This window comes from Volvox carteri, assembly GCF_000143455.1.
Source record: "Volvox carteri f. nagariensis unplaced genomic scaffold VOLCAscaffold_10, whole genome shotgun sequence".
NCBI classification, from domain to species: domain Eukaryota; kingdom Viridiplantae; phylum Chlorophyta; class Chlorophyceae; order Chlamydomonadales; family Volvocaceae; genus Volvox; species Volvox carteri.
The window spans coordinates 2,100,619-2,126,966 of record NW_003307553.1 but is presented as its reverse complement, the minus strand read 5'-3'; the positions used below and the strand labels follow the sequence as shown (position 1 = coordinate 2,126,966).

Here is a 26,348-nt window from a genome sequence, read left to right as displayed (position 1 = left end):
CATGGTACACACATACATACATACGCAAACGGTTCCCACCCAATGCGCCCCTGCCCATTCGGTCCGGCTCAACCTGTCCCACGTCATCTAACCGACATACATACACATACACAAACCCTCCACGTGCGCGTCCGAATCATCCGGCGGGTGCCCACGATTTGCATGTCGAGAAAATGCTCATATGCCGTACATGCTCGCATCGTGTGCACCCCCATACCCCCATACACCCGTGTCACGACGTACAAGTAAGAAACTGCCCCCACACCCCACACCCCGCACTCCGTCGATTGTAGCCCGCCAAGAACTGAGTCTGTCGCGCCGCGTAACTGTCATATATTATTTTGATCACGTGGCTGTGCCCTGTTTCTTCATATGCCATGCCTTGTCCTGTCGTACATGCCAGGTCCCAATGCCCAACGTGCCGTACACCATGCCACATCATGTTGCATTGCAAAGTCACATGATGCCATGCTTCAAGCGTTGCCACGCTGCGATTGGCCGAAAAGCTGCCATGCCTCTGCCACACGAGAGCGCTACTCTCACGTAATAAGACGAAAACGCACACACCAACCAACCATCCATCCATCCGATCCACATGGGGACCATTTCCGAGCCACTGAGCCACTGAGCAAATGCGCCCTCTCAACGCCCTCCCTCCGCCGAAAACACGCACGCCCTCAGCCACACACACGGCCACAGCCACACACACAAACAAACCGCATATGCGGCACTGTGTGAACCCCTCGGTTTTCTTTTCCTTCCTTCCAAGCCGCAACAAACCTCAACCTACACCACCAATTTTGATTTATTCCACCACCAACTGGAGAGAAGGGCAACCGCTGCAGCTGCTGCTGTGGTCTCACGGGCCCTATGTCCGTTACCCCAACTGCTAATAACGTTGCCCAGGCGAACACCACCTCCCTTTCGTCCCGTTTGAAGTCCGCATCTGATGTCATATGTGGCTTCGTGTACTCTTGTGTTCCCTCGCAAACATACATTTTCACCCCTTCTAAAGAAATTACGGGTTGCCCCTAAAACCATAAAACCCTTTCCTTGTAAATCCTATCAAGTCGTGTCGGAGCCGTGTTAGAGCCGCATAGCGCCGATCTCCCTCCTCATCCTCCTCCTCCTCCATCTTTCCCGGGGATCCCCCCTGAGCGCTGACCCTCCGCGAATCGCTCCTCTCAAAGCGCCTGACGCTTATGCGGACCGCCCCCGGCCCCGCCGCCAAGGACTCCGGGCTCCCCACCGCCACCACCACCACCTGCACCACCTCCCCCCAGGTCAGGCGGTCCTCGCTTGTATCCTAGCCCGCCGCCACCACCACCACCACCCAGACCGGCGCCGGCAAGGCCCAACCCGCTGAGGCCGATATTACCGCTGCCGGTACGTACCAGCCCCACAGGCAGTCCCCCCCCTTGACCGCCAAAGTACTCCGAAAGTAGATTGGAAACCATGGGGTCGTCCACAACGCCGACTCCGACACCCTCCGCCAGGTCGCCCTGAAGGCCCAGGAGGGCAGCGGCACGGCCGCCCTGGAGCTGGAGACCGCCGCCGCCGCCGCGGCCGCCGCTAGCGGCGGCCGCGGCACGGGCCCGCCAGCCCGGGTGCAACGCCTCGACACCCAGCCCGCCGCCGCCGCCACCGCGCCCGAGGGTGACGGGCAGCAGGCGGCTGGCAGTGGAAGCGGGCCCGCCAGCCAAGCTGACGAGACCAGCCTGCTCAATGGCCTGCATAAGGCCCCCCCGGCTGCCCAAGCTACCGCTGCAGGCAGGGCCACCCGCCAGCGTAACTAGCATGGCTTCCCTGGAGTCTTGCTGTTGTCGGCCGCCGCCGCCGATTTGCAGCTGCAGGCGGCCGGTGCCCCCGCCGCCGCCGCCGTCGCGGGTAATATGGATGCTGGCCCCGCCGCCACCGCCACCCTGATGCTGACGGGCCAATGTAGGCGTCGAGTCCAGGAGGAGCGGGTTCACGACGTGACCGCCGCCGCCGCCGCCGTCGCGGCCCGCGGCCCCCTGTAGGCCCAGGCCCGCTGCCAGGAGAAGCTGATCGTCGTTGATGTCCAGCGGCAGAAGGGAAGAGCGCTGCTCGTACTGATTGTCATAAGATCGTACAAGTTGGGGCTGTACGGCATGCGCGCCCTGCAGAAGCGCCTCCAACGTCAGCCGTCGGTCGAGGGACGGGTGCTCCTGGCGATATCGAGCACTGTTGCCAGGGCCCGTCGCTGGGCCGTCGTGCAGGCGGCTAGCAAAGGCATACCCTCGCCCGCCGCCAACACCATCGTACCCGCCTCGTCCGCCACTGCTGTACCCGCTACGGCTCCCAGACTCGTACCCGCCTCGGCCGCCTCCATCGTAACCTCCTGCCCGGCCACCACTTTCAAAACTCCAGCGCCCGCCACTGTCGTACCCGCCATCGCCGCCACCAGGCCCGTCGTACCCACCTCGGCCGCGGCTGTCATAGCCTCCGCGACCGCCGTCGAGCCCTCCTCGAGAGACACCGCCATACCCGCTTCGCACCGGAAGCACGTCGTACTCACCCCTGTTAGGCACGTCGTACTCACTGTTGTCGGGCACGTCGTATTCCTCCCTGTCCAGACCGTCGTGCCTGCCTCGCCCCTCACTGGGGACCGAGTCATAGCCCCCGCCACCGCCGCCGCCACCACCACCGGCGTTGCGGCCCGTGCTAGCCTCATAAGGCCCTCTTCCGCCGGGAGCATCACGGCCACTCCTGCCGCCGTCGTCCGCCAAGTGCCCCCCCCGGCGATCGTGTTGTCCGCCAGACCCTGCCCCGCCGGAACGGGACCCCGTTGCCGCTCCTGCCCACTGAGCCGCTGATGGCGGAGGCGCCGCCGCTGCCGCCGCGCCCCGCCGACCGCCGCCACCGCGGCCCTCTGTCACTGGAGGACGGTCCAACTGGTGTTGCTGCTGCGCAACTGCCGATGACAGAGCCCTCTGCGACGCCGCCACCGCCGCCGCGCGGTCTGATCGTTCCAAAGCCGCCGCGGAAGCGGCGGCAGCAGCAGCAGCAGCTGCGAAATGGCGGTCGACTGTATGCGGCTCGTGCTTTGTCTGTATCGGCGCCGCTCCCGCTGCGCCGCCACCGCCGGTCTGGCCGCTGGGCTCAGAGGCAGTTGGGCTGTCGGGCTGCTCCACCGCCCCTGGAGCCGCTGCCGGCGGTGGCGGTGACGGCAGCGGGATACCGGCCGCCTCGCGCGCCTTTTCCAACCGTTCGGCTCGCAGCAGGTAGTGCTCGTACACGGACCTGGAGGGCTCCCGGGGTCAGGCCGGGCCGGTGTGTGTTTGTGGTGGGTGTGTTGGCAGCACTGCCGTGGAGAGAGAACGCATGCCGGTTTCAAGAAATTCTGGTAATCGCCAGGTGGTAACGGTCAGGCGGAACGCTGAATGATCGGTGGAACGCCAGCCGGCCTAAACGTCACCACAAGTGAATGGACGCGATGGTGGGTAGTGAAGCGGACCCCGGGAAACGACGGAGGTGCGTGTGAGTGTGTGTAGTCGCATCGGTTTTGTCTTAGGGTTTTGTCGGAGCCCATGAGTCGGAGCCCACCCGCGCCCACCCCCGTCCATACCTGCATGCATGTGCGGTGTTCACCACAGCCCTGTCGAGACCTATCTTCTCCGCCACCTGGTTCCAGCCGTTCGGATTGGAGGCCAGGGCTGCATAGCCGCCAAGCTCGCGAACCTGTTGCGGCAGTACGGCAGAGTACGACGCACGGCAGTGGTCAAACAAAAAGGGACATACACCAGTACGATGCGAAAATGGAGATCTAGCTCCCTCACCATGATCGTCTAGAGGACCCCTCCCCCTGTGTGTGTGCTTCTGTGCTTGTGTGTGTGTGTGTGTGTATATGTGAGTCCAACACCGCGTTATTGGACCCCACGGAGCAAAATGCGCTGCCTTGAAACGCATAGATTTTAGGCAATCTGTCGTAATCCTTCTGGAAAGAATCGTAGGATCTTCTGGAAAGCGCACACAGTCGCGCATGCCGGTTATGGATGGTCGGGTACTCGCCCCTCGGAGCTTTTCCTGGCTTCCCCCCAATCCTCTGCCTCCCCCCTCCTCCTCCTCCTACTGGCTTCTCTTTCCTGTTTCCTCGCGGCACCATGTGGGGCAGGCATTTACCTTGCCGTACATTTTCTGCAGGTCAAACGAGTGCGATCCGACGGTTACGGGACCGAATTTTGAGTCCGGCAGCAGCGGCCGCCCGGGTCCAGTCCCCGGGTTATCAATGCGGCCGGTCAGGAAGTCCAGAAGCTGCGAATGGAACTGCTCCCGAAGCTGAGCGCTGCTGGACTGTGCGTGCGGGGAGGGGGAATGACACGCAAAGCGGGAGGGAAGGAAGGGGAGAAGGGGGGAATAGAAACAAAAAGGAGGTGTTTAAACAAATTCGTCAGCGGAGAAAGTATTTTTGTGAAGTCACGTGTTGTGTGGACTTCAGAAGCACGGGGGCCCATGCGAATAAATGCCACGGAAATAAGGACAAAAGAAATGAAGGCCGAAGGGAGTTTTCCTTTTCAAGATTTCGAACAGAGACTTGCAGGAATGGCCGTGGCGGAAAGGTTTGGCACGGGTACACAGCCGGGACACAGAGAATGGAATCCCCCTCTAGACAAACCATACGCTCTCAAACCATACGGGGGGCCCCCAGACTCCCCTCCAGGCTCCCCTGTTGCCTTCGCCTGCTGAGCCTCACCTGGGCAGCTCCTCCGCGACCCCCGGCGTCCCCCGCTCCCTCCGCCCAACCGCCGCCAGTGCGTTGCCCCATGGTCAGCCAGGCAAACGCCTGACGCTGCCCCTCCCCCGCTGTGCCCGCTGTTCCAGCCAGCCATTCCCCCAGCGATTTGCCGGGCTGACCGTGCGAATCCACGACGCGTATGCTCTACAGCACGAAATGGCAGGCGCAACAGCAGCAACAGCAGCAGCTCCGTAATGATGCAGGATGAGCATCAGAAAGAAGCCGGGTAGGATGGTGACCAGATGATGTGCCGAGGCTGCAAGAGGTTTTCAGGATGTTGCACTAAAAACGATGTGTGATGTGAGAAGGCGGCCCTGAGAGCGCCGAGCTGCCGCAGATCCCACTCGCAGTCCACTCGCAGCACCTCAACATACGTTCCAATAGTATGCCACATACATACACACAGACATGACATAGGTACACACATACATACATACATGTATACATGTATACAAGTAAACAGGTTCCCATCCATCCATCCATCCATCCATGCAAACGTGCGGATTTCCTCCCAACCTGGAAAGGTGAGCTCCGCGTGAGTGCTGGTGAGACGGTGGTCACTCACCTGCTTCCACTTTTTGGTGGCCTGACGGCCGCCCAGGCGTTCGAATTCAGTGGGGGTGGCTTCCCGGATACCCCCCAGGTGGTACAGGTAGAGGATCTTGGTCTTGGCCACATCATAGGTGCCTCGTAGGGTGCCACAGATGACTTCTACAGTCGCTGGGATCTGGGCGGGTCCTGTCAGAGGTTCCATGCGAATGGATGGCTACCTACGAGGGGGGTTCAAGGAGGGATTACGGAGCAGGGGCAGGGGGAGGTTGGCTTAGGGTGAGCTGGAGGAAGGGATGGGTTCAGGAGAGTCGTGCGAGAGCGGGCGCAGGGGGACGGGCCGCGGACCGTGCGCGAGACCGAGCTGCGGCGCCCGGGTTGTAGTGCACAGCCTGGAAGGAGCGTGAGACTGGGACTGCAGGCAGAAATGTTGCATACTCATGGCAGGTTGGGGGCGAGGCTGCACTACAGGCGCGCGTTCTGACAGAAGACGGGAGACGACCGGAAGTCGACACGCCCCGCTTATTCGCGGGCGCAGGCTTCACCAGCATAGCTTTCAGGATGGCTTTCTTGAAGGCTGTCTGGACGCTCAGCGCATGCGATGCGAGGCTTTGCAGCCTGGCCTGGCGCGAATCCTACGACCTTTGACCGCGTTCGTCGGGCTCACAGCTATCGCGTTTCGCGCCCGAGTGCATCGTGAACCTAAGAGAGGAAATAGATGCTACGCATGTCCCCTTCGGCTTGCGCCAGTCGCAGAGCGCCGTGCGCCGCAAACCGTTGCGTTGTTCCCTGCAACTGGAGCACCTCTGCTTACCCTGGCTGGTACTCCAGCTCCAACGGTATAGCTATAATCCTTACATATGCATTCAGGGCTTGGAAAACGCCGCAGCTGTTGAACGTGGCAAAGCCTCAAGTTTCAATCGATGCTGCAACAATTTGCCCGACGGCACAGAAGAAGGCATTCATCCAGTCGTCCTACATGCATAACGTTTCTTTTCCGAAAAAGCAAGAGCTAGGCCTCTACACAAGGACGCAATAGAAGTTGTCCGTATTTGCCGGGAATCGAGGCACAAACGAAGTTGCAGCTAGAGAGCTTCTTTGATAAATACAATCGATAACACAATATTCCCTTCTATTATCAACCCGTTTCTGCAGCGTTGGCTTCGAATCCTAAAGCCTGCCGCGCAACGGCGGATAACCACAGGATATGACTTCAGGTCACTTCGTTGCAGCGAATCACTGCAAGGAGCTATATGTAGCGCCATACGCTCTGCACTCTCGCGCGACGCGGCATCGGTGCCTCGTACGATGCGTGCGACAAAAACCCCGAAGGCATAGTGACGCTGCATGAATAAAGTGATTCAAAACACTTCATTTTTTCATAGCACAATCCATGAAAAGAGTTCACAATAATACGTTTCTGTGGAGGTCCTGCAACTGTGTTTCAGCGAACTGTACAACCACTCTTACAGGCACGTACATCCACTCCATTCGGCACGAACAACCAGCACGGTACAGGTTTGTTAGGTTTAAGAAAAATGCAATTTGGTTTAGATGTCTTACATGCTGGGCGCGTGCCTACAGCAGCTGACTTACAGGCAGTCATGCTTGAGAGCAACATCAATAAATTCCATCTTCGCAATACCCTTTTCGGCCCTTCCAAACGTGATGATCTGTGGCCCTTACATACAGGGCAACAAGGGTTTCGTGGTGTATGGAAAGATTGGAAATGCTTGTGGGGAGGAGCAGCGCTGCGGTAGCTGAACGCAAGGGCTGTACAATAGTTGCACGAGAGCCCAATGCGGATTACTTGAGTCCACTGATGTACCTTGCGCACAAGCAACCATGGCAACGTAGGCCACAATTAATCTTACATTAATTGTCGGCATAGACTACACCGACAGAAGGCAAGCATGGAGCTGGCTTTTGCTAGGAGAGAGTTATCTTTCACATTTGGATCTTATCTGATTCAACAAAACGGTGGAAAGAACAGGGAACCTACTGCCTGCTGCTGTGCCACTGCGGACGAGCAAGTGGGCCATGGACGAGCAAGGACGAAACAAAATATTAAACAAATATAAAAGATCCTTTCTAATTGCTCGTCACCAGGCAAAAATCCTACTTTCCTAACGGCATTAAGAAAACCCCGTCCTGAGAAGGCCCGAATGTACAGGGTGCTTCCACTCTGCCGAACACTAACATAAAGTTCCAGAAATCTTGCTCCTGGAACAACGAATCACCCGTCAGGTATTAGTCGAACACAGTAAAGATTATCTAACATTTCGCGTAAAGGGGCCCGTACGCGAAAAGCCGAAGGGCCCAGTGGAAACGTCTCGTACACTAAGCCCACATAAGTGGCACAATAGTTATTAAGGCCTCAGTCCTGGACATTAGCTTCAAAGCGGGAAAATTCTTAGTCAGCCATTTTTCTTCCTCTTCGTTGACTTCTGTTGTCCATAGCCGCAAATGTCTCGTTGACCAGTGTAATTCCGAGCAGGACCGGCAAAGAATCCAAATTGCCCATATTTCAACAATGAGTCGACCATTCAGGACAGTGCAGCAGGCATTCACTGCAAATGTTTGCCTTGTTATACATCTGCTTTGATGATCGTCGAGCGAGGCCATGGGCCGCCTTGTGCTTGTCCAGGAATGCAAGCTGGTCCTGTTAGGACATGTGGTGGCCGTGATGGCTGCTGTGGATGCGGCTCTTCTGCACACACAACTGGACCCACAAGGCTACCATGCCGACATTCTCATCGTTTGAGAAGTTCTGAAGGACATGAGCGGAGGTGGGGGACAGGGGGCGGGTGATGATGGTCGGAAACAGGAAGCATTCAATCACATAAAGGTGAAAATGCATGGAGTCCGCACCTCTGAGCGACTGCGGCCACGCTTGCCAGTGAGCTTCTCGGGGGTATGAGAATCTAAGGTGGGCTCATCCCCAACGCTAGATGACTGCGACCCGCCCTCAGGGTCGTAGACTTTATCGCCGTCGTCATCAGCCGGCACCGAGCTGCACCTCGCAGCCTTCCGGCGGCGTCCAGCACCTTTGGCACGTAACTGGCCCTTGTCCGGGGCTGGGGCGGCTTGGGCCTTGGGCTGGGGCTGAGGTCCATGGCCGCCGAGGCGTCCGGCGGGACAGTGCCAATGGCGGTGGCGAAGATGGGACCGATACGCTGGCTGGGGAGATGATGAGGTGTCGTGTTCGTGGGGTCGTTACCAAACGCGCTCTCCTGATCACAGGCGGGACAGGAGGGTGCGAAAATAGGGTGAGAAGTCCGTGGTGATAAGAAACGAGCGAGGAATGGAAGTCAGGAATGGAAGTAATGCGTGTTCATCCCCGAAGGGGAACCCCAAAGTCTCCAGTTCATCCCCTTTAGGGGAACTAAAGGGGAAGAAGAGCACTAAAGGGGAACTAAACACTAAAGTTCTTCGTCCCCTTTAGTTCATCCCCTAAAGGGGAACATTCGCAAGGAAAAAGATATGGCTGTCTCACCTGGTGGTGCAATTATGCGCCAAGGTAGTTGTGAGACACCGTGGCCGTGGCATCCATGTCCAGCTGCGTTACCAGGACAAATCAGTGCTGTTCCTGAGATTGACCGGCAAGGAATAGGCCATGGTCAAATGCCAGCGGCAGCTGCTGTGCAGTTGCCAGTTCATGTCTGGAGACATTTGAAACCGGAAGCCTCGCACATTTGCAGTGAGTGCCTACTGCACTGTGCTGAATGATCGACTCATTGTTGGAATATGAGTAATTTCGATTATTTGCCGGTCCTGCTCGGAATTCCACTGGTCAACGGGCCATTTGCGACTATGGATAAAGGAAACTACGGAAGTAACCGAAAGACATTAAGGAAATAAAATGGCAGAGTAAATATTTTCGCTTTGAAGTTAATATGACCAGTTTGAAAGTGTCAACAGGTCTGAGGCCTACTGTACGGCCCATCGGCTTTTCGCGTACGGGACCCTTTATGCGAAGATTTTAAAGGATTTATTTCTGTTGTGATTCGCTGTGCCAGGAGCGAGATTTTTTGCTCTTAGTGTTCGGCAGAGTGGAAACACCCTGTACGTTTCCTCAGCATGGGCATCGCTGCAATAACTTTGCGGGTTTTGAAGTGCAGCAGTCTGGAATGGACCGCAAAGCGAAAACCTGCTATGTATAGAATCATCTTTAGGCAGCTGAGGTCCAAGTGGACGGATTCTGCTTCAAGTCATTGTCATAAAAAGGCACAAGCGGCAACCACTATCAAGAAAGTCCTGGCTCTCACTTTACCTTTTACAAAAGCACATACACCAATGATTGCCGTAGTCTTTCTGTTGGAAATTTGTGTTCCAATCGCGACACTGGACGTTTTCATTCAGCCAGTTATATATTGCTTATGTGTGCGTAAATTATGCTCAGATATGTGAGAGAAGTAATCGCGTTGTGGGCAAACCCATGTGGATGTACATAAGGTGTCGTGGTACAGCGGATGCGGGATCGCTTTCGCATGTGCCAAACCTGCACAGAGATCACGTTGCCATTTGTGCAGGTGATACCCACTACTGCGTGATGCTGCCGCTATGCACGGTCAAAGTAACGTCATTAAAGTCTTTCAACGATAGGGTGAGGAAAGCAACTAGCTCCCAATCCTGCCGTCCAAACCTAGTAATTATGTTGACTCTGCTGACACACTTTACAGGATTTTTCTTTGCGACCCACACGCGTGCATGGAAACAAAGCTGCCAAATTCACTACCCATCGCGCTCACCGCGTATCCTTGATCGACGACGTAAGGAACTTCGACTGGTACAAACTGAGACAGGTACGCCATTTTGACAAGCCCGCTTCATGCGCGCTGAGTCCGGGCCCTCACCTGCCAAGTGGCATTAGCAAGACATTTGGAATCCACGTCGATACAGACCTATCTCCCCCTCCTCCCGCAGCACATGCGCGTCGGGCCTAGGGCGATGTAAGGAACAGGAGGGTTAGGCGAAAGACCCCTCAAACTTAGGACTGCATCCCAGGGTTGCGGCCCAACTTCATCCCCTCCCCTCAGCCGGGACGTGAACCGCCCCGCTTAGCACTACGCTGGCTGCTATCCCTAACCCGACTCCGCCCGCGTTGTAGATCGCGGCGCTACTTTCAGCTGCCTTTTACGAGGACGAGGAGCTCGGGATCCCTGGTGCGGCAACCCGTCCTTCTGCCGCCGCCGCCAACGCCACCGTCACAGCCTGTCGTGGTGGTGATGATGGCGGTGATGGAAATGGTGTAGATGACAGGCTTTGCGTTCATGGTGGCAATGGCGGAGGGCGATCTACCACCAGCCTCTTTACGGCGGAGGTCCTCTTCGGTTGGGCGTCGTTGTTTGCCGTACTATTGCAGCACGTGATGTACGGCAAAAGACACTTGACGGTGCTGGCTAGCATTGATGAGGAGGTATAGCAACTTGGGAGAGAGTGAATGAGGAGAGGAGGGGAAGGAAGTGGGGCGAGGATTGGGCAGACAACGGTTGCATGGAAATGTGTGTGTTTTTCTGCACCCCTCTTAAGACTGTCGATCCCCCTTAACAACACGTCCCATCCCTTCCCTCATCAACTTTATAACCTTTGATCTCACCCTTTGCCATTAGTAACCACCAACCGCCAATCTTATTCAACCACCACGACCCCCAACTCAGGTCGTTGGCTGCTGTGGCCTGACCTTGGAGACAGCGCCTGCTGATGTGGTTGCCGCCACCGGTGCCACCCAAGGGTCGCAGTACGGCCTCTTAACGGGACTGGCAGTTGCGCCCGCCTACCGCCGCCGTGGCGTGGCTTCAGAGCTGCTGGCGGCGGCCGCTGCGGCCGCCACAGCAAGGCTTCCCGCGCCGGCTCTGCTGACGCTGCTGGTGGCACGAACCAACAAACCCGCATTGAGGTGTGTCGGTCAGTACGCCTGCAGGGTCCAGGTGTAACGGTCTGGTTTGTTAAGGGCGTTAAAGGCGCAAGAAGGGGGAAAAGTAGGAGAGGGGCAACGGCGACAGGCAGGAGCGCACCCAGCACGTAGGGTGCAAGCCAGGGAGGGTAGGGTGGCGGATGATGGGAGGTAAGGATGGCAAAATTGCGGAGCTGGCGAGCCGTACGTTTTTCCATGGTTGGCTGTTAAATTGGCTGTTGGATCTGGTTGGTTGGTGGTTGGTTGGTGGCTGTAAGAGTGGCAGGCTTGCAGCACGGTTTTTGTGTTGGGGTCCTGTTGCTGCTCGCAGGCTATACGAGCGACAGGGATACCAGGAGGCCGCGAGTTGGGTGGACGCCCGCTGGCAGGCGGAGGCGGAGCGGGGAAGGGTGGGCAAGCCGCGGCGGCTGCTGCTGGTGAAGCGGCTGCAGGCGTGAGCAGGAGTTGCAGTCGAGCTGGTCCTGGGGCCCATCCTAGGCCATATAGAGTCGATATTCGCGGTGTAAACCCAACATATCTACCATTTACAAGACAAAAATGGGCCAGCCCCGAAACCGGAAATACTCCTTTTGCCGATGTCTGTCAACGACGGATAAGGTTGCCGGTCGGTAAGACGCTCTGGGACCATCCAACTCTCAGGCTTGGCAAAATCGCGTTCTCCTGTCGCGGTCCTGTAAAGAATTGGACGGGCACGACAGAAATGGACCCGTTCCCGAAACCTGAAATACCTTTTTGCCGATGTCTGGTTAGAAGCCGCCGTGATTGACGGTTATCGGTTAGGAAGAAGTTGGGGTCAGGGACTCAAGAGTCCCACTCCTCTTTCATGGACGGGTTACCCGTCGTATGGGATTGGCGTATAGGATAAGTTGTGAATTAATGAAAAGTTGTTCTTTTCGGATAGATCCAAAGCATAAAACTAGTTTGCAGCATTAGTTTCATAGCAACCAGGCGCGTTTTACACAGACTGCCATTCAATATTCGACTCTTTGTCGCCCTAAGCAGAATTGCACTCCGCCTCCTAGCAAAATGCAATTGAAGCCGCCACCTCAAACTTTCGCTCGGGTCTCACGAGCAATCCGAGGGCCACGACCTTTTATTGCAATAGGGCCCCAAAAATGTGAGCGGCAGATGTGTCAAGCTCGGCTTCAGGCGAAGGAGGAGCAGGTACATCTGAATGGCAAGCTCGCGCATGGAATGTGTGTTGATGCTGCAATTGTTAGCTGCGTTGTTCACGAATAATCGAAAGACTATCTGTCATGTATATAACCATCGTTAATATGCTTTGTTGTTTGCTTACCGTGGTGATGTTTTCAACTTTGCTTCTGGAGAGCGAGGAAGAAAGGATTGCCACGGCTCGTGCGGAGGTGACGAAGCGCATTAAAGCCCTCGGCGCTGCGGGCCGTGTACGCGATGCCATCAGCGCCCTTGCAGGGCTTGCAAACCTGGGGATACAGCCCGACACCCCCGCCGCGACGGCGTTGGTTCAGGCGTGCTCGCGGGACATGGACATAGCCCAAAGCATCTTCGATGAGATGTTCGGTACGTTGCTTGCAGAGTGCGCCACTATGAAATTATAGCTACCCACTAGCAAATCACATAGCATAGCAACAGCATAGCATCGCATGGCACAGTACAGCACAGCACACGCGCTATCCAAGCGCTTGTACGACGGTTTCGGAGGGGACATCCGCCTTGCCTTGCCTTCCCTTCTATAGACGTAGCGTAACCAAAACCATCAACGATAAATTCTTCATAGGCTTGGATACTTCTGGGAGAAAGAGCCTCTGCCGAAACCCTGCGAAGGAAGGAGTGCTCCTCCGAAACCAACCACAATCATTACTGCTATCACCCCAAGGCATCAACCTTCATCAAGCTAGCTATTAAGCTTTACGCCGCTTTGGGGGCCCCCTGGCCCACCTCATCTCTAATCGCCAGGGGAGTTTCTGACACCCGACGAGGTGTCCTTTGCCGTACTTCTAAGAGGTTACGGAGCACTCAACCCGCCCGACTGGCCGCGAATCGATGCCACGTTGACCACAATGCGCATGAAGTACGGCATCGAGCCAACAGCAGGTGCGTCCACCATTCGGTTGGGTTGGTTTGTGGTTGTTGTGGCGGTTGGTTGTACATGATAGTAAGTAACCAGCTTACAGCAGGTTCGCCAACCCTCGTTGGGGCCGCGACCTGCCGCGACATTCAACTTAGGGTTTTGTGCTTCCGTGTTAAGAGCTACCGTCGACATCCTAGAGCTACGCTACTTCCAAGGCTTCACTGCTGGACTTCACCTGGTTCTGGCACTCCATAAAGCGAAATATTCAGATTTGTTATAATAGCAATAATAGCAATAATCCAGGAAATGTATTTACAGAAAGTTAAAGCACACTTTTAAAAAAACTTAAGTCGCTGTGTTTTTCTGACATCTCCTCTGACGTCTGCCCCTTTTGGCCGCTGCAGTATCCTTCAACGCGCTGCTGGAGATCTGCTGCCGTACATCCGACGTTGACCGAGGCCAGGACATCATTGACCGCATGGCAGCGGACGGCGTTGAGCCCGACGAGTTCACGGAAGAGGTGGTCGCGCGGCGCCGTGTACTGCGATCCTATCTGCGGAAAACGCTGTTATAAAAGCCGCGTGCTTTTTTCCGCGTGTGGTGTGTGGGTTTGTGTGTACAGCAACACGTCCATGCTGTACGGGTCATCGTATACACCGGTACGGGTCAATAAAGTACGATGATGGTCGTGAGTGAGCCACGTGGACGGAACCAGAGGACGACCAAGGGAAGTGGGTCAGTGCGGGAGGCGAGTACGGCAGGCGAGTACGGGAAGCGCATACAAGGCCCCCAGCACTTGGAGGGATATCGGCACCCGCATCCAGATGTCGGTGCACCTGGAGCGACAAGTCGCTGTGCGTTGTCGTTTTCAAAACCCCCTTTACTGAATTCGTACCGTTGTGATCCGTACACGTGATCCATTGGTACTGCTGGTCTCGGAGATTATTATGGACCTGTTCATATTCAAATTTCTTGATTGCATTTGCCTGGACTGATCTTTCGGGGTGCATAGCAGCGTCGTGAGGTCGCGAGGGCGTGTAGGGGGCCCTATGTGGCTAAGGGGGTGTTGTTTCTCTTCTTCCACAGGTGCTAAGTTCCCCACCCCGAGGTCAAGGATCATGCTGGGGGGCCGGGCGGGCGGGCTGAAGTAGATCTAGGTGCTCGGGGGGGGGGGAGGTAGAAGATCCTCCGGTGGCTTCGCGGTTGGAGACGGTCCCGTGTGTAGATTTGATAGCGGTGATGATGATGATGATGATGATGATGAGGAGGAGGAGGAGGAGGAGGAAAAAGGGGAGGCGGATGGTGGGTGTATGGAGGAATGGTTTGAGTTGGTGTGGGGGCCCATTTGGGAGCCAAGTGCCCCTTAGGGGCGGCCATCACACGCCTACCTCGTGCTTACACTGTAGAATGTTTCTCTCTCTATAGCTGCCGGTCTGGTTGGTTTCAGTGTGTCCAAAGCCCTAAAACCCCACCCCGCCCCGCCCCACCCCACCCCAACACATGTCCAGGGTCCAGGAGGACTTTTGTGCGCTTGTGGTAATAGGTCCAGGCGTAATAAAACATCCTCAAGAAGAAATGAAACAATAAAAATTATAAATTCGCCTTCATTCAGTGATTGTGATTGGAGTGGGGGTCATCGATAGGATTTTCAACAGGACGCCTCCTTGACCACATCGCAGCTGAGCTGAATGTCGATACACACACACCGGTTAGTTGACGCCCCTAAGCTGGTTCACAGCGGTGAAAGGTCTGCGTGCAGCAGCCAGCCGCGCAGGTCCAGAAGAGGGAGAGCAGCGCCGGGTGCTTCACCGGGCACCCCGCTGCGATCTGGACACCTCCCGCGGTCGTCGTAACGGAAAGGGGAGTCTCTCTCCAAGGCTCTTTGAGCTCGGCTCGGTTTTGGCTATGGCAAGGAGCTCTACTGAATGACCCGTGGGTCGGTCTGAGTCGATGAGGGAAGGTTTCCACATATGGCGGCTCTGTTTTGGAGCTCTGTCATTTTTTTGGAGCCCGCGACAAGTTCTCGATGGCGATGCCGTTGGCCGCATTGGTGCCCCTCGGCGTCCTCACGCTTTCCTTATAACATCCAGCATCGGAAAAAGGTTTTTGCACCGAGAAAACAGTCGGAACGTTTTCCTCTTGTTGGCTGCCCACAGGGCTGAGACTGCATGAGGTCGGCTGAGGGGCTGCGAAAATGACGTCACACGTGTCAAGCCGGTACTGCCCATAGGAAGCGTGTTACTGCAGGTATTACATCTAACCGCGGTGGACTTCCAACACTTCCTACAGCAAGCTGGGCTATATCTACTTTATATTAAACCTTACTCTATGTGCTTCATCTTCAAGCAATCTCCAGCGATCTGCTGCATCTCGTAGAAGCCTAAGCCTGGGAGGGTTTTGCGCAACTTCCGGAACGCGAAAAACAAGTCGTCCGACCTTTAAAACTGGTTATCGCGCTTAAAGTAGCAGTAAGCCTTTTGCTTATCTAGCAAAGGAAGTTTGAATTCGTCTCAACCCATGAGAATTGCTGCCAGCGCCAGAGCAGCAACTCCGCGACACCGTTTCCTGTCGACCTACCTCCAAAGCCTTCTTCCCCTGCGGCTGAAGTCCGTTACCTGCTTTTTCTTCTTCTTGTGCTTCTTTTACGGATCAATCTCAACCAGCTTTTCTGCCGTCATCACCGCACCGTTGATTCGCCTTACCTCAGCGGTTTCATTGCCTCAGCAGCTGGTGCTTCTCCTCCTGCAGCTGCCCTTCGGAAGCAGCTTCGCAAGCAACACCATCGCGGCAGCAGACACACTCAAACCCAACGTGCGTAGCGGCGCTGCCAACATCCCCACCACCACAACCGCCACGGCCGCGCTCAACAAAACTGCTGGTAACAACATAACCCACACCGGCATCGACACCGGCTTACCGTTGCTGGCCTCCGTTGCAGCCTGCCACGTGCGCGGCATCGTGGCCCGCGCCATCACCATCGCCATCACCATCGCCACCAGCACGACAGCAGCGGCGGCAGAAGGGCTTCAACACCAACTAAGCCGCATCTTCTCCTCCCTCTTTTCCTTTCCTTTCCCTTCCTCTGTCAACCTCCCCAGCCTCTTCCCCCTCCTGTGCCCCCCTGCGATGGCGACCACGACCCTCTTGGTGGTGTTCGCGACGGGCGTCCTGACGGGCCGGGTACTTGAGAAAAGAGAGGCGAGGCGGACGCGCGGCGGCGGTGGCCGTACTGCCGACGCGGCATCTCAGCACCTGCGAACTCGGGAGCTGGAGCCTACACATGATGATGGGAAGGCGCTAAAGCAACAACAGCAGAAAAGGGAGGAGGGAGAGGCGCAGCAACAGCAGCCGCAGCAGCAGCTGCAGCAGGAGGAGGAGGGAGTGGCGGAGGAGCAGGGGGTGCAGGGGAGGCGACGACGTGGTGTGTTGAGCTTCCTTTTCGGTGGCGGTGACGTCAAGCAGTCGTTGGAGTCCTGCGTGGCGAGCGACGCTATGTCGTACACGAGTACAACGCATGAAGTGAAAGAGGTTGCCGTGCGGCACGGAGTCAATGGGAGCAACGGCGGCGCTGCCGCCATCATGGGCCCCGCAACACCGCCGCCGCGTGACGCCAGCTCTGCGTCAGTGACCTTGGATGCTGCCGCCGCCGCCGCTGCCGCCGCCGCCGCCGCCATCGAGGCCGCCGCCGCCATTAGTCATCCGACTCACCTGTGGTACATCACGTTGCACGATCTGGATTATTTTCGTCTACGGGCCGAGCAGGACGTTGCCGTACACGGTGCGGGGCCTTGGACCCACATGATGGACCGGGAAGTGCCGCGAAGTTACCGCTACACCGCGTGGCGTCGTACATTACCCAACGGCCTAACCGAATACCGGTCCGTAACGATAATACCGGACTGTAGCCCGCTCGAGTACGTGGACTTCTCCTTCGACGACAACGCCAGGTGCGGATGCGTTGGAAAGAAGGAACACTGGCTTTGATGCATGTCGTACATGTAATCGTTGCAACCGTTAGATGTAACCGAATTTCGGCCTTGTAACCCAAAAATGTGTTTTATCCGTTGTATCTCTTCTTTAATATTTTACTATATGATCTTCAGGGACTAATGTTGCGTCCTAGGGTTTGGAAAGTCGGCAGTGGGAGAAGAGATGACGGTTGTGCCCGTTTGCAAATCTCACATCGCAGATTACGGGGCCCCGTCACCCTTATCACCACCACGGCCATTCCGCTGCGGATGATGATTGAGAAGTTGCTCGGAAATTATTCCTGTAGCTTTTCTCATCCTCCTCCCTCCCCACCATCTCCCCCTCCCACCTCTGCCTGCCTCCTTGCGTGCCCCCCTGCCCTTACCCCCCTTCCCCACAACCTCCGCCCTTCACTCCCTCCTCACCCAACCTCTCTCCATTTTGCTGCTCGCCCTCTCCCTCTCCCTTCCCATTTCACTTTTGCTTCTTTTGATGATATCTAATTTCTTATTCCTATTTCCAAATGATTAATGTTTTCAACTTGTGCCTATGTTCATCTTAGCTTCCCCGCCCTTTCCCCGCTTTCATGCAGATGCCGGTGGGAGGGTTTCATGGTCAGTGCGGAGGTTATGGAGGCGGGCAACCAGCGACTCAGGCAGCAGGTGCGCGACTGCGGGGTCGCGGGTGGGTGTTGGTGTTGGTGTATGTATGTTTGTAGGAATGTACGGGGGCCCCGTTCGTTCGCGTGTTGCACGGAGAGGGCAGGGAAGGGCGGTAAGAAGGACAGGGGGTGCATGAGGCGTCCGGAATCCGCATGGCTCCATTGAGCTTGTTCGTCTTATCTGTAGGTTTGTACGTATGTATGAGTCATGTCACCGCGTGCAGGAACGCTCAGCCAATGAGCATGCTCATGCCGTACACCTCGTCCGTACTGTGTTTTTGCTCCCAACCGCTCCAACCCACATCCGTGCTGTGTTTGTGCCTGTGCCCTTTATCCCTTCTTTCCCGCCACCGTTTCTGAACAACCGAAATCCCAATGGCAGGTGGTTAGGTGGATCAGGTCGTTTCCTTTTGGATTCATAACCGACCGGCAGTACATCATTGCACGTGCGCTCATGAGCATCACCCCCGACGGTGCCGTACACGCCGGCCTGCCGCCGGCTCGCCACTTGACGTCCCGCCACGCCGGCGGTGACGCTGACGTCATGCCTGTTGCCGACTTGTACTGCATCACCAAGAGCATCGACCACCCTGGAGAGTACGACGGAACCACCGGCAAGGTCGTACAGATCTCGGATTACTATAGCATGTGGCGCTGCAGGTGAGAGTTTCGTCCTATGCCGTACATCGCCACCCAACTAATAATCCTAATATTGTACGTCGTGAAGGTTTAATTTATTATCAGTCCTGTCGTACACCACATAAGCTGCCGTACGTACATGGCGACAGGACGGTCACATGCCCCTGGGGCGGAGAACGCCCCGCCCTGGAGGTGGTGTTGCTGCACTCGGAAAACATGAAGATTCCGGAGAGGCTGGCCAGGTGGGTACTGTTATTGTACGGCAAGACGAATGTACGGATTTCAGTTGTCCGTTGTTACGGAACCTCGTCGGATTACATACATACCTCCATGGTCAACAGGATCAACAGGATTGATTGCCTACCGGCGGGGCTTTTCGGGTTGTGGTTTTTTATATATGATGTGTGAAACAGGGGGGTATATCTTCGCCCGCGGCAGCTACCCTGCAAAACCCTGCCTTCCCCGGTATCTCGGGGCACCCTCATCCAGTCACCCTAGTCAACTTCTCAGTGGATCGCTCAGGTTCCGCACCCACCACCAGCATCCAACGGAATCTGCCGGGTTGAAAGCGGCCCAACTCCATTCCTAGACGGCTCGCAGATTAATTTTATCCCAGGTCACCACCGTCCATCAACTAGGGTCGCAATGATTTTTGACCCTAATGGGTATCCATCCCGGGATCTCCCAGGGACAACGCCTTATCAGTAGTGCCAAACCCAGTATATATGTTGTAAATGCAGGTGATGTGTGCAAAATTCTAATTGCATATTATTCTTATTAGGGTGGCGATTTGCGTGCAATTGTGTGTGTGGGTTCACCGTTCCACGTCGGGGCATAGAAATGTACTTAGTGGTGAAAACCTGTTTGGGCAAATCCCGTTCACGTAAAGTGCTAAGCTCATAACATTTGCTGCTGCTAAGGAAAGAGCTCCGTAGGGCCCTTGGTCGTAGGGCCCATAAAGTCGTCACCACCGTATCCTTGTTGTCATCGTGGGTTGGTTTTCTTGCAGAATGGCCATCAGCCTTGGCATGAGCAAGTTCGTACACACCATGGCCGCCGCCGTACCGAGCTTCGTACGGGAGCGTCGCACCCGCTGTACACCCATGCAGCCCGATCCGCTGGCATATGGCCACCACCACCACGTGTACGGCCCCGCGGCACGGGGCGCCGCTGCGGCGTCGGCTGCAGCCGCGACGGCGGCCGCCGCGATGCCGCTATTGCTGAACAGCACTGAGAGCGCTGAGCTTCCGCCGCCGCCGCCGCCGCCGCCGCCGCCAGGACCAGTGACGCTGTCGTCGTGCCGCGCTGCACAGCCGCCATCGCCGGCATCCGCCGGCACCGGCGCTGAGGCGGCTGCCGCCTGTACGGCTGTGCTGCCGTCCACGCCGGCAATCGTACGGACCCTATGGCAGCCGGTCGTTGGGGCATCTGGGTCAGCAGCAACCCCCCCAGGACGTCACGTCACGGCGGGCGGCGGGCTGCCGTACGAGGTCGCCAGTGGCGGCGGCGCGGCGCCGGCCTCACGGTTCAGCCTGACGGATGTGACGCTGGGCCGTGGCGGTGACGGCGCAGGGCAGTACGGCATCGGCCGCGTAAGTACGGAGACGGCAATCGGCGGGGCGGCCGCCACGGAGGCCAGGAGCTTGGATGCGGCCGCCAGTGGCGGCGTTGCGCCCGACTCTTGGATTGGTCTGGCACGCGCTATGACGACTTCGGGGCTCTGGCACCGTCAGGATCTCCCCCCGGTGGTGAGTTTCGAATCGTGAATGGTGCCCTAGGACGTACCCTAGGTCGCCTGGCGCGGTGCCCGTGCTCCTTACCTAGCTAACAACTGAAGTTGCAGAGAGGTGAGGAAGTATTATTATATAAGGTACAAGACAGTAGGGGTAACGGCACGGCACTCCCACCCTGCTAATATGACGCTACGGCCTCCCCTGTCCAAGGTGCACGGGCAACGGGTTGGCAGACGCCATAGGCTATGCTCTATTAGTTTAGTACGGTATTGTACAGCGTGAGGTGTTGATGTACTGCTTTTCAGCGCAATTTTCGTGACAAACCCTAAGACCCCGCACGCATTGACATGTGGTTGCTTTCCTCCATTGCCGTTGCCCTCGTCCCGCCACCACCGCCGTGCGGACGCCGCCACCCTGCACGCATGTATACCTGCCGTACAGGCGCTATCTTCAGCCTGGGGAGCCAGCCGGGGGGGCAGTAATAGCGGCCGCGGCGGCGGCGGCGGCGCGGGTCGCTGGGTTCGTCGTACTGCTCTCATAGCAGTGGCGCTGCTGGCGCTTCGACGTTGGCGGCACGGCGGCCCGAAGGCGCGGCGTGGCGGCGGTGGCGGCGGCGGCGGCGGCTTCACACCCTGCGCTGCAGATGACGACAACGGCGCTGACGACGTCAACCACCACCTAAAACGCGACCGTGTCGCGGCGTCCTCTCCCGTCGCTGCCGCGGCCGGCAGCAGTTTACGACAGTTTGATGGTGACGTAGACTGCTGGGACGGCACAGACGGCGAGGATGGCCGTGCCCATATCCACTTGCTGCAGGAGCCGTGGGATCAGCAGCGCCCTCGGAATGAGGATGGCACACCGCCCTAGTGCCCTAACTGCATTTCCCCCGGTCCCGACCAAACAATGTGACATGCAGCCGCATCACCGCTTGGGCACTGCAGCACTGGAGGGGGGCCATTTCTCCACCTTGAAATCGCTGTCGCCCAAAACTCCCCTCCCTCCCTCCCTCCTTCCCTCCCCCAAATCCAAATCCAAATCCAAATCGCGCGACATTTCCCCCCACTGCACTCCCCGCTACACTATGGCACCCCCGATGCCGTACTCTTGGTGGTCAGAGTGGTAGGTTATCACTGAGAGAGCGAGAGTGCAGAACGTGGTGAGAGCGTTGCGGTGTCCACCGTAGTCAAAAACAGAAATAGCCATTGCCTGATTAGGCTCCAATAAGTTAGGCTCCACTGTGTAGAGCGGAGGAAGACTGGACCACATCGGGCGTGAGGGGCCATGAAATGGGCTGCGGCGACGGTGGCGGGTCCAATCCAAAAAGGGAGGTGGGGGTAAGGTGGGGGGAAAGTCGTTTCAGCCGTCAGTGTCGGGGCTAAAATGAAGAGAGCGGAAAGAGCGGCAGTGAGGAAGGGCGGTGTGTTTGGAGAATCTCATGGTGCAATGGGTAGGGGGTGGGTGTAGGAAAAGAGGAGAGGTAGGCTTAGGGGTTATTGTTGCGAGAGGATGGGCTTTTTGCCCGGTGCAATTCATCACAGTGGGTGCCAGCAGTTATGTAAGGGTAGTAGTTGCAAGAGCTTTTGCAGAGGTGGGTATGAGATGCGCAGAGAGGTAGACGTGTGCACGCAGCTGCGCCTAGCCTATCCAGCATGTGAGACGGGTCGTTAGGCCCGTCAGGCGACATGTATGGGTGTGCGGGGGGTGGGGCGGGCGGCAGGCGGGCAAGCGAGCTTGAGTTCCTCCTCTTGCATTCGTCGTTGCGACTTGTTGTTAAGATTTTGTGTTGCTGGGTTTGCTAGCCGACACTGTTTGCAACACCCGGTGTCTTTGGCTTTTTCGTGTACAGGAGTACCTAAGCTAGCTACGTGCTGGAGAACCTGTGTGATAATAAAGCTTTCCGTGTGCTGGTGGTTGTTTGGTTGTTATGGCCGCTGAGGTTCGCATCTGTGCTTTTATTTCTCTCCCTCTCCCACAACCTCGCTTGTTAACCCCCCACACACAGTGAAACACACCGTTTTATGGCGTGCAAAAGAGTGCAAACACAATATAAAAACGTTTTCTGAATGGAAGTTTTCTCAAGTGCTACCACACCAACGGAAGTTCTGCTTTCGTGACCCAATACCTGGATCCGAATCTCCCCACTAAGGGAAGTTAGGTGACGGTGGGTCAAGGGGCTCCACTCACATCACTGCGGGTGCTAATAAAGAACGTTGACCAGTTTCAGGCTTTCTGGAACATGTGGGCGTGTTCCTACATGTGCATCATGTGCGTATGTATGTGTATGTGTATGCATGTTTCAATTTAACTGAGCCGTGAGATGTACAGATTCGAAGAAGTCTGTGCGTCCGTGTGTTTTTTAAATCATGTGGGCCATGATGACGAGAATATCGATGGAGGTACACAAATAAGTTTAGTGAAGCGAGCTCCGTAGTCCAGTAACATGTTAGGCTTTTGGACTGAAACTGTGGACGGCGGGGAAGTACGGTAATATTAGGGAAAAACGACACCAAGCCCAAGAACCAAATGTGAGCAGCCAAGCCAAACAAGTCGGGTGTCGGCTTCCTCGAAGCCAGAAAAAAAAAGCCTGCATCCGTACAGGCCGGTAGCTAGCGTGGCACGTGTGACAATTGATAGGTAGTGTCAACGCGGTGGGAGATGTGCTTTGTTGCAGCAGTGCTGATGGTGTGGGAGCTAAGCTTGCACCGGCGGAATCGTCAGCACCGCCTGCGGGCTCCACGCGAATCGCATCCATCCCGTGTAGTAGCTGGTACACAGTACGGCTCTAGAAATACGCGCGTAGCGCGACCACCAGCATCTCGAGAGACCTTGTCAGGTTTTCTGGTTAGTTGTTAAGTCGTTAACTCGACTCAGCGGCCAGCTACTACATCCCGGGTGCATGCCACATGGTCAGTGCGGCAGACCGCAAGTCGGAATGCCCGTGCGGGCAAATGGTAACGCAAGCTGGGTGAAGTTCGGTTCTGTCTGTGATGTTTATCCCCGAAGCGCCAGCGGCCTCAGCAATCCGCCTCACAGCCGCGAGCTTCATGGCGGCACACCGCAAGTCTCCGGAGGCCCCGAGCATTGGCTAAAGTAAATGTACAAACGAGCAGCTTGCGTATTTCATTGAGAAATGAAAGCAAATTTGTCGGCCTGCTGGTGACAAGTCGGAGTGCCCGTGCGGGCAAATGGTAACACAAGCTGGGTGTTCAAGTTATCATACGCTGTCATCTCAAAATTCAATTATGGGATACACGGCACCTTTTGAGATTAAATTTAGCCCGAGAGGCGTTGATGTGACTTTGGCCTCGGTCAACTAAGGCAGCCAAAGTTGTTTGTGCTCATAGGATTTTTGTTGGCTACAGGCGAGATACCTTGCGATAGAGAATGCTATTATAGTACCTATAACGCGTTTCAGCCGGGCGAGATATTATGTTTAAGCAGCCCCTCGCACAAATGTGTCCGGTCGTACTTCGCGAATAAAAGGTCCGTACATCACGCCCCAAAAGCCAGGAGCGAATTTCACCGCGCGGATGGGCGCGTGCAATTCGCAAAATGCGCCTGTACAAGTGTATATAAATTTCTTGGCGGAAAAGACGAGGTGCGCCAGCGCGTTGCGCAGGTGGTCATGTTGGCCATAGTCGCACGCGGCATGCAGGCTGGACTATTGCGTGGCTGCTTTGCAGTAACTGAAAGCACCGAAAGCCTACGTCGTAGCTTGCAACACTGGGCTCGTGAAACTGCCGCGGAAGATGAAGCGCTGGCGAAGAGGCAGTTGTATGCAGCACCTTGTTCAGAGTAAAGTCAAATTACAAAGCTGCGCAAAGTATAACATACATAAACTTAATTAAACATAAGAACAGATAAGACGTTTAGAGCCTTGTCGGTGACATGGGCGCCGCTGTTGGCTTGGAACAGCTATTTGCTGTGCATAGGGACGTGCCCGCGTTAGCCGTGTTGCAACAGCTCAGGATGGATTTCAGCCAGCAACAGCCTCAAGAGCTGCTTCACAACCACCGGGAATGTCTTCAGTTGGGCACGTGTAGTTTTGGTCGGCGGGGTCGAGAAATGTATGCAATGCGCACAGAAACCAAGGTGCCAACATATCCGGTACGCGGTGGCAGGCTTGCCGAGCACGAAATGAAGGGGGGGTCGCATCTCACCATTCAATTAAGCATGCATGTGCTCGGTTGAATGCTCGGTAGCGTGCGAGTTTACCCCTATCAGGATGTTTGTTTGCATATCCCTCCAAGCGAGAGGGCTTGGACCTATGCTGATGTTCGTTCCAAGAAGTGAACTGAGGACTGATGCTACGGTGAAAGATTTGCACGTAAATTCACCCGTGCAATAAAACGCCCTGTAACTCGCATACGCTAATCTCACATTCCAATATGCCACTGCACTTTCCTCTCCAGCCTGGCCACATTCTCTTCCACGCAAACGTACTTGGGCACCTTACGTTCCAACACCATACATGCTTTGGAAACACGGGCAGCTGCTTCACAAGGACCCCCCTATTTGGTCGACTAGACATATTCACCATCGTACACCACACAGTGCCGTACCCTACACTGTTGCCGTACCCCATGTTCCTCACCTGTGATGCTTGGGTGAACCCAGACAGTTACAGGGCATGTGGTGAAGCTGCGGTTTAGCACTGTGCATCTTTCACTTGTGAGGAGGTGGTCAAGGCCGCAAAGTGGTTAAATAACAATAAGGCATGCGGTCCTGACAAAACTCAGGCGGAATGTTCAGAGAGCGCGATTCGCTTGGTGCAGGTGCAGGAGATAAGTTGGTTTCTCGTCACCCCATATACGGATGCTTTTCAAGCACCTCCGTTCCGCAAGGTTCCCAGTCAGTCCAATTTGAGGATCCTTGGGACTTCATTTCTGACACCTCAATTCTCCTCAACCGGGGTTGAAAATGGGGTTCTCACGCCACCTTGAGTTTACGTCCCTTCCCGACATCGTAGGAGCTTATAAGCTTTTCGTTTGTGCTGTTGGGTGATTTAGGTCAACAGTCTCATTGGTAGGGTGAGGGCGGATCGGGTTTCAAGATGAGTATCATGTCTTCATGGAGTGCCCTTTTTACGACGACATTTCGACAGGTCCTACGCCAAACGACACGTCGGCTATCTTGACGTTGGGTGACCAGTGTTTACTTGCCAAGGCGATGCGTCAAGTTCGCACAACGATGCACCTGCCTAGCCATATATTCAGTCACCAGTGCGATCATATTTCATAGACGATACTACATTCACAGATGCATATATGCATCATATACACTTTTGTTACCGAAAATTTGCGGTGTACAGGGCTTGTACGTGCCTCTTTGTGACGGTGTGTTCGTAGTGCTCATGCGAAAACATCCAAATGTGATGCCCGAGGTCTCGGCCCGAGGTGTCAGCCGTTCGTCTCGCCCGAGGTCTCGGCCCGAGGTCTCGGCCCGAAGTCTCGGCCGTCCTTTCAATGGAGCCTTATGCTGCAACTCAATAATAATTCCCATTACAAAATGTCATGCATAACATGTGTTGATTATCACAAATGTGTTCTGCTTCCCATCGAGTACTTTAGGTCAATTAGGTACGGCTTTTCCGCTTTTCAGGCACAGCAGACAATTTGTCCTTATAGTATCTACTTTGTATCTACTTTGTACTCTTGTAATCTGTGCTCCGGTTACACACCGGAGGTATTGCATCGTGAAGCTAATGGCGCAGCTTGACGAGGATATCAAGAATCTCCAGTTACAAATAAAGGCCACGGAGGATAAACAAAATACATGTGAAGACAAAAAGGAATTGGACTACTTACGCGAGAAGGAGCGCCAACTTCGCGAGAAGGAGCTCGTGCTTCTCAAGATGCAGTGTGACGAGAAGAAACGTGAGTCTTGCTTGCACATATTACGTGTGTGCGCCTGAAGTCTTCACCAGCACCTCAAGTACTGAATGATGGTCTGATTATCGCAACTAGGCTTTGGACTAATGTCTGCTTCCTTCATATATTTCCATAGTATAGGTAGTGGTTCAAGTTACAGCACCCATATATCCTAACCAAACCCAGGTTTGAATCAGGCATGGT

The 26,348-nt window shown here is 55.7% G+C and overlaps 4 protein-coding genes across 4 annotated transcripts in view; 3 read left to right on the top strand and 1 right to left on the bottom strand.

The window, feature by feature from the left end:
- Window positions 1–1,184: 1,184 nt before the first annotated feature.
- VOLCADRAFT_88962 (uncharacterized protein) lies at window positions 1,185–8,854 on the bottom strand (the record flags this gene model as incomplete). The annotated part of the gene is made up of 10 exons (XM_002948474.1): window positions 1,185–3,264; window positions 3,590–3,702; window positions 4,144–4,314; window positions 4,715–4,900; window positions 5,322–5,494; window positions 5,654–5,720; window positions 8,046–8,075; window positions 8,177–8,332; window positions 8,362–8,485; window positions 8,802–8,854. 10 exons carry the CDS (start codon window positions 8,852–8,854, stop codon window positions 1,185–1,187), a joined length of 3,153 nt encoding a protein of 1,050 aa, XP_002948520.1.
- Window positions 8,855–9,743: 889 nt separating this feature from the next.
- Window positions 9,744–11,659, top strand: VOLCADRAFT_103972 (uncharacterized protein; the record flags this gene model as incomplete). The annotated part of the gene is made up of 5 exons (XM_002948603.1): window positions 9,744–9,911; window positions 9,988–10,110; window positions 10,416–10,724; window positions 10,966–11,204; window positions 11,533–11,659. The coding sequence occupies 5 exons, from the start codon at window positions 9,744–9,746 to the stop codon at window positions 11,657–11,659; spliced, it is 966 nt and encodes a 321-aa protein (XP_002948649.1).
- An 840-nt stretch (window positions 11,660–12,499) lies between these two features.
- VOLCADRAFT_116919 (uncharacterized protein) lies at window positions 12,500–21,141 on the top strand (the record flags this gene model as incomplete). The annotated part of the gene is made up of 9 exons (XM_002948602.1): window positions 12,500–12,761; window positions 13,158–13,295; window positions 13,677–13,792; window positions 16,021–17,219; window positions 17,834–17,903; window positions 18,285–18,562; window positions 18,691–18,783; window positions 19,551–20,289; window positions 20,716–21,141. The coding sequence occupies 9 exons, from the start codon at window positions 12,500–12,502 to the stop codon at window positions 21,139–21,141; spliced, it is 3,321 nt and encodes a 1,106-aa protein (XP_002948648.1).
- A 2,924-nt stretch (window positions 21,142–24,065) lies between these two features.
- The window catches only part of VOLCADRAFT_103971 (uncharacterized protein), a gene marked incomplete at its 3' end in the record, with an annotated part of 11,209 nt that continues 8,926 nt past the window's right edge, over window positions 24,066–26,348 (top strand). Inside the window, exons 1-2 of the mRNA XM_002948601.1 lie at window positions 24,066–24,381; window positions 25,960–26,150. Of these exons, the coding sequence (XP_002948647.1) occupies window positions 24,344–24,381; window positions 25,960–26,150 (229 nt within the window). The 5' untranslated portion in view covers window positions 24,066–24,343. The remainder of the gene's footprint in view (window positions 24,382–25,959; window positions 26,151–26,348) is intronic.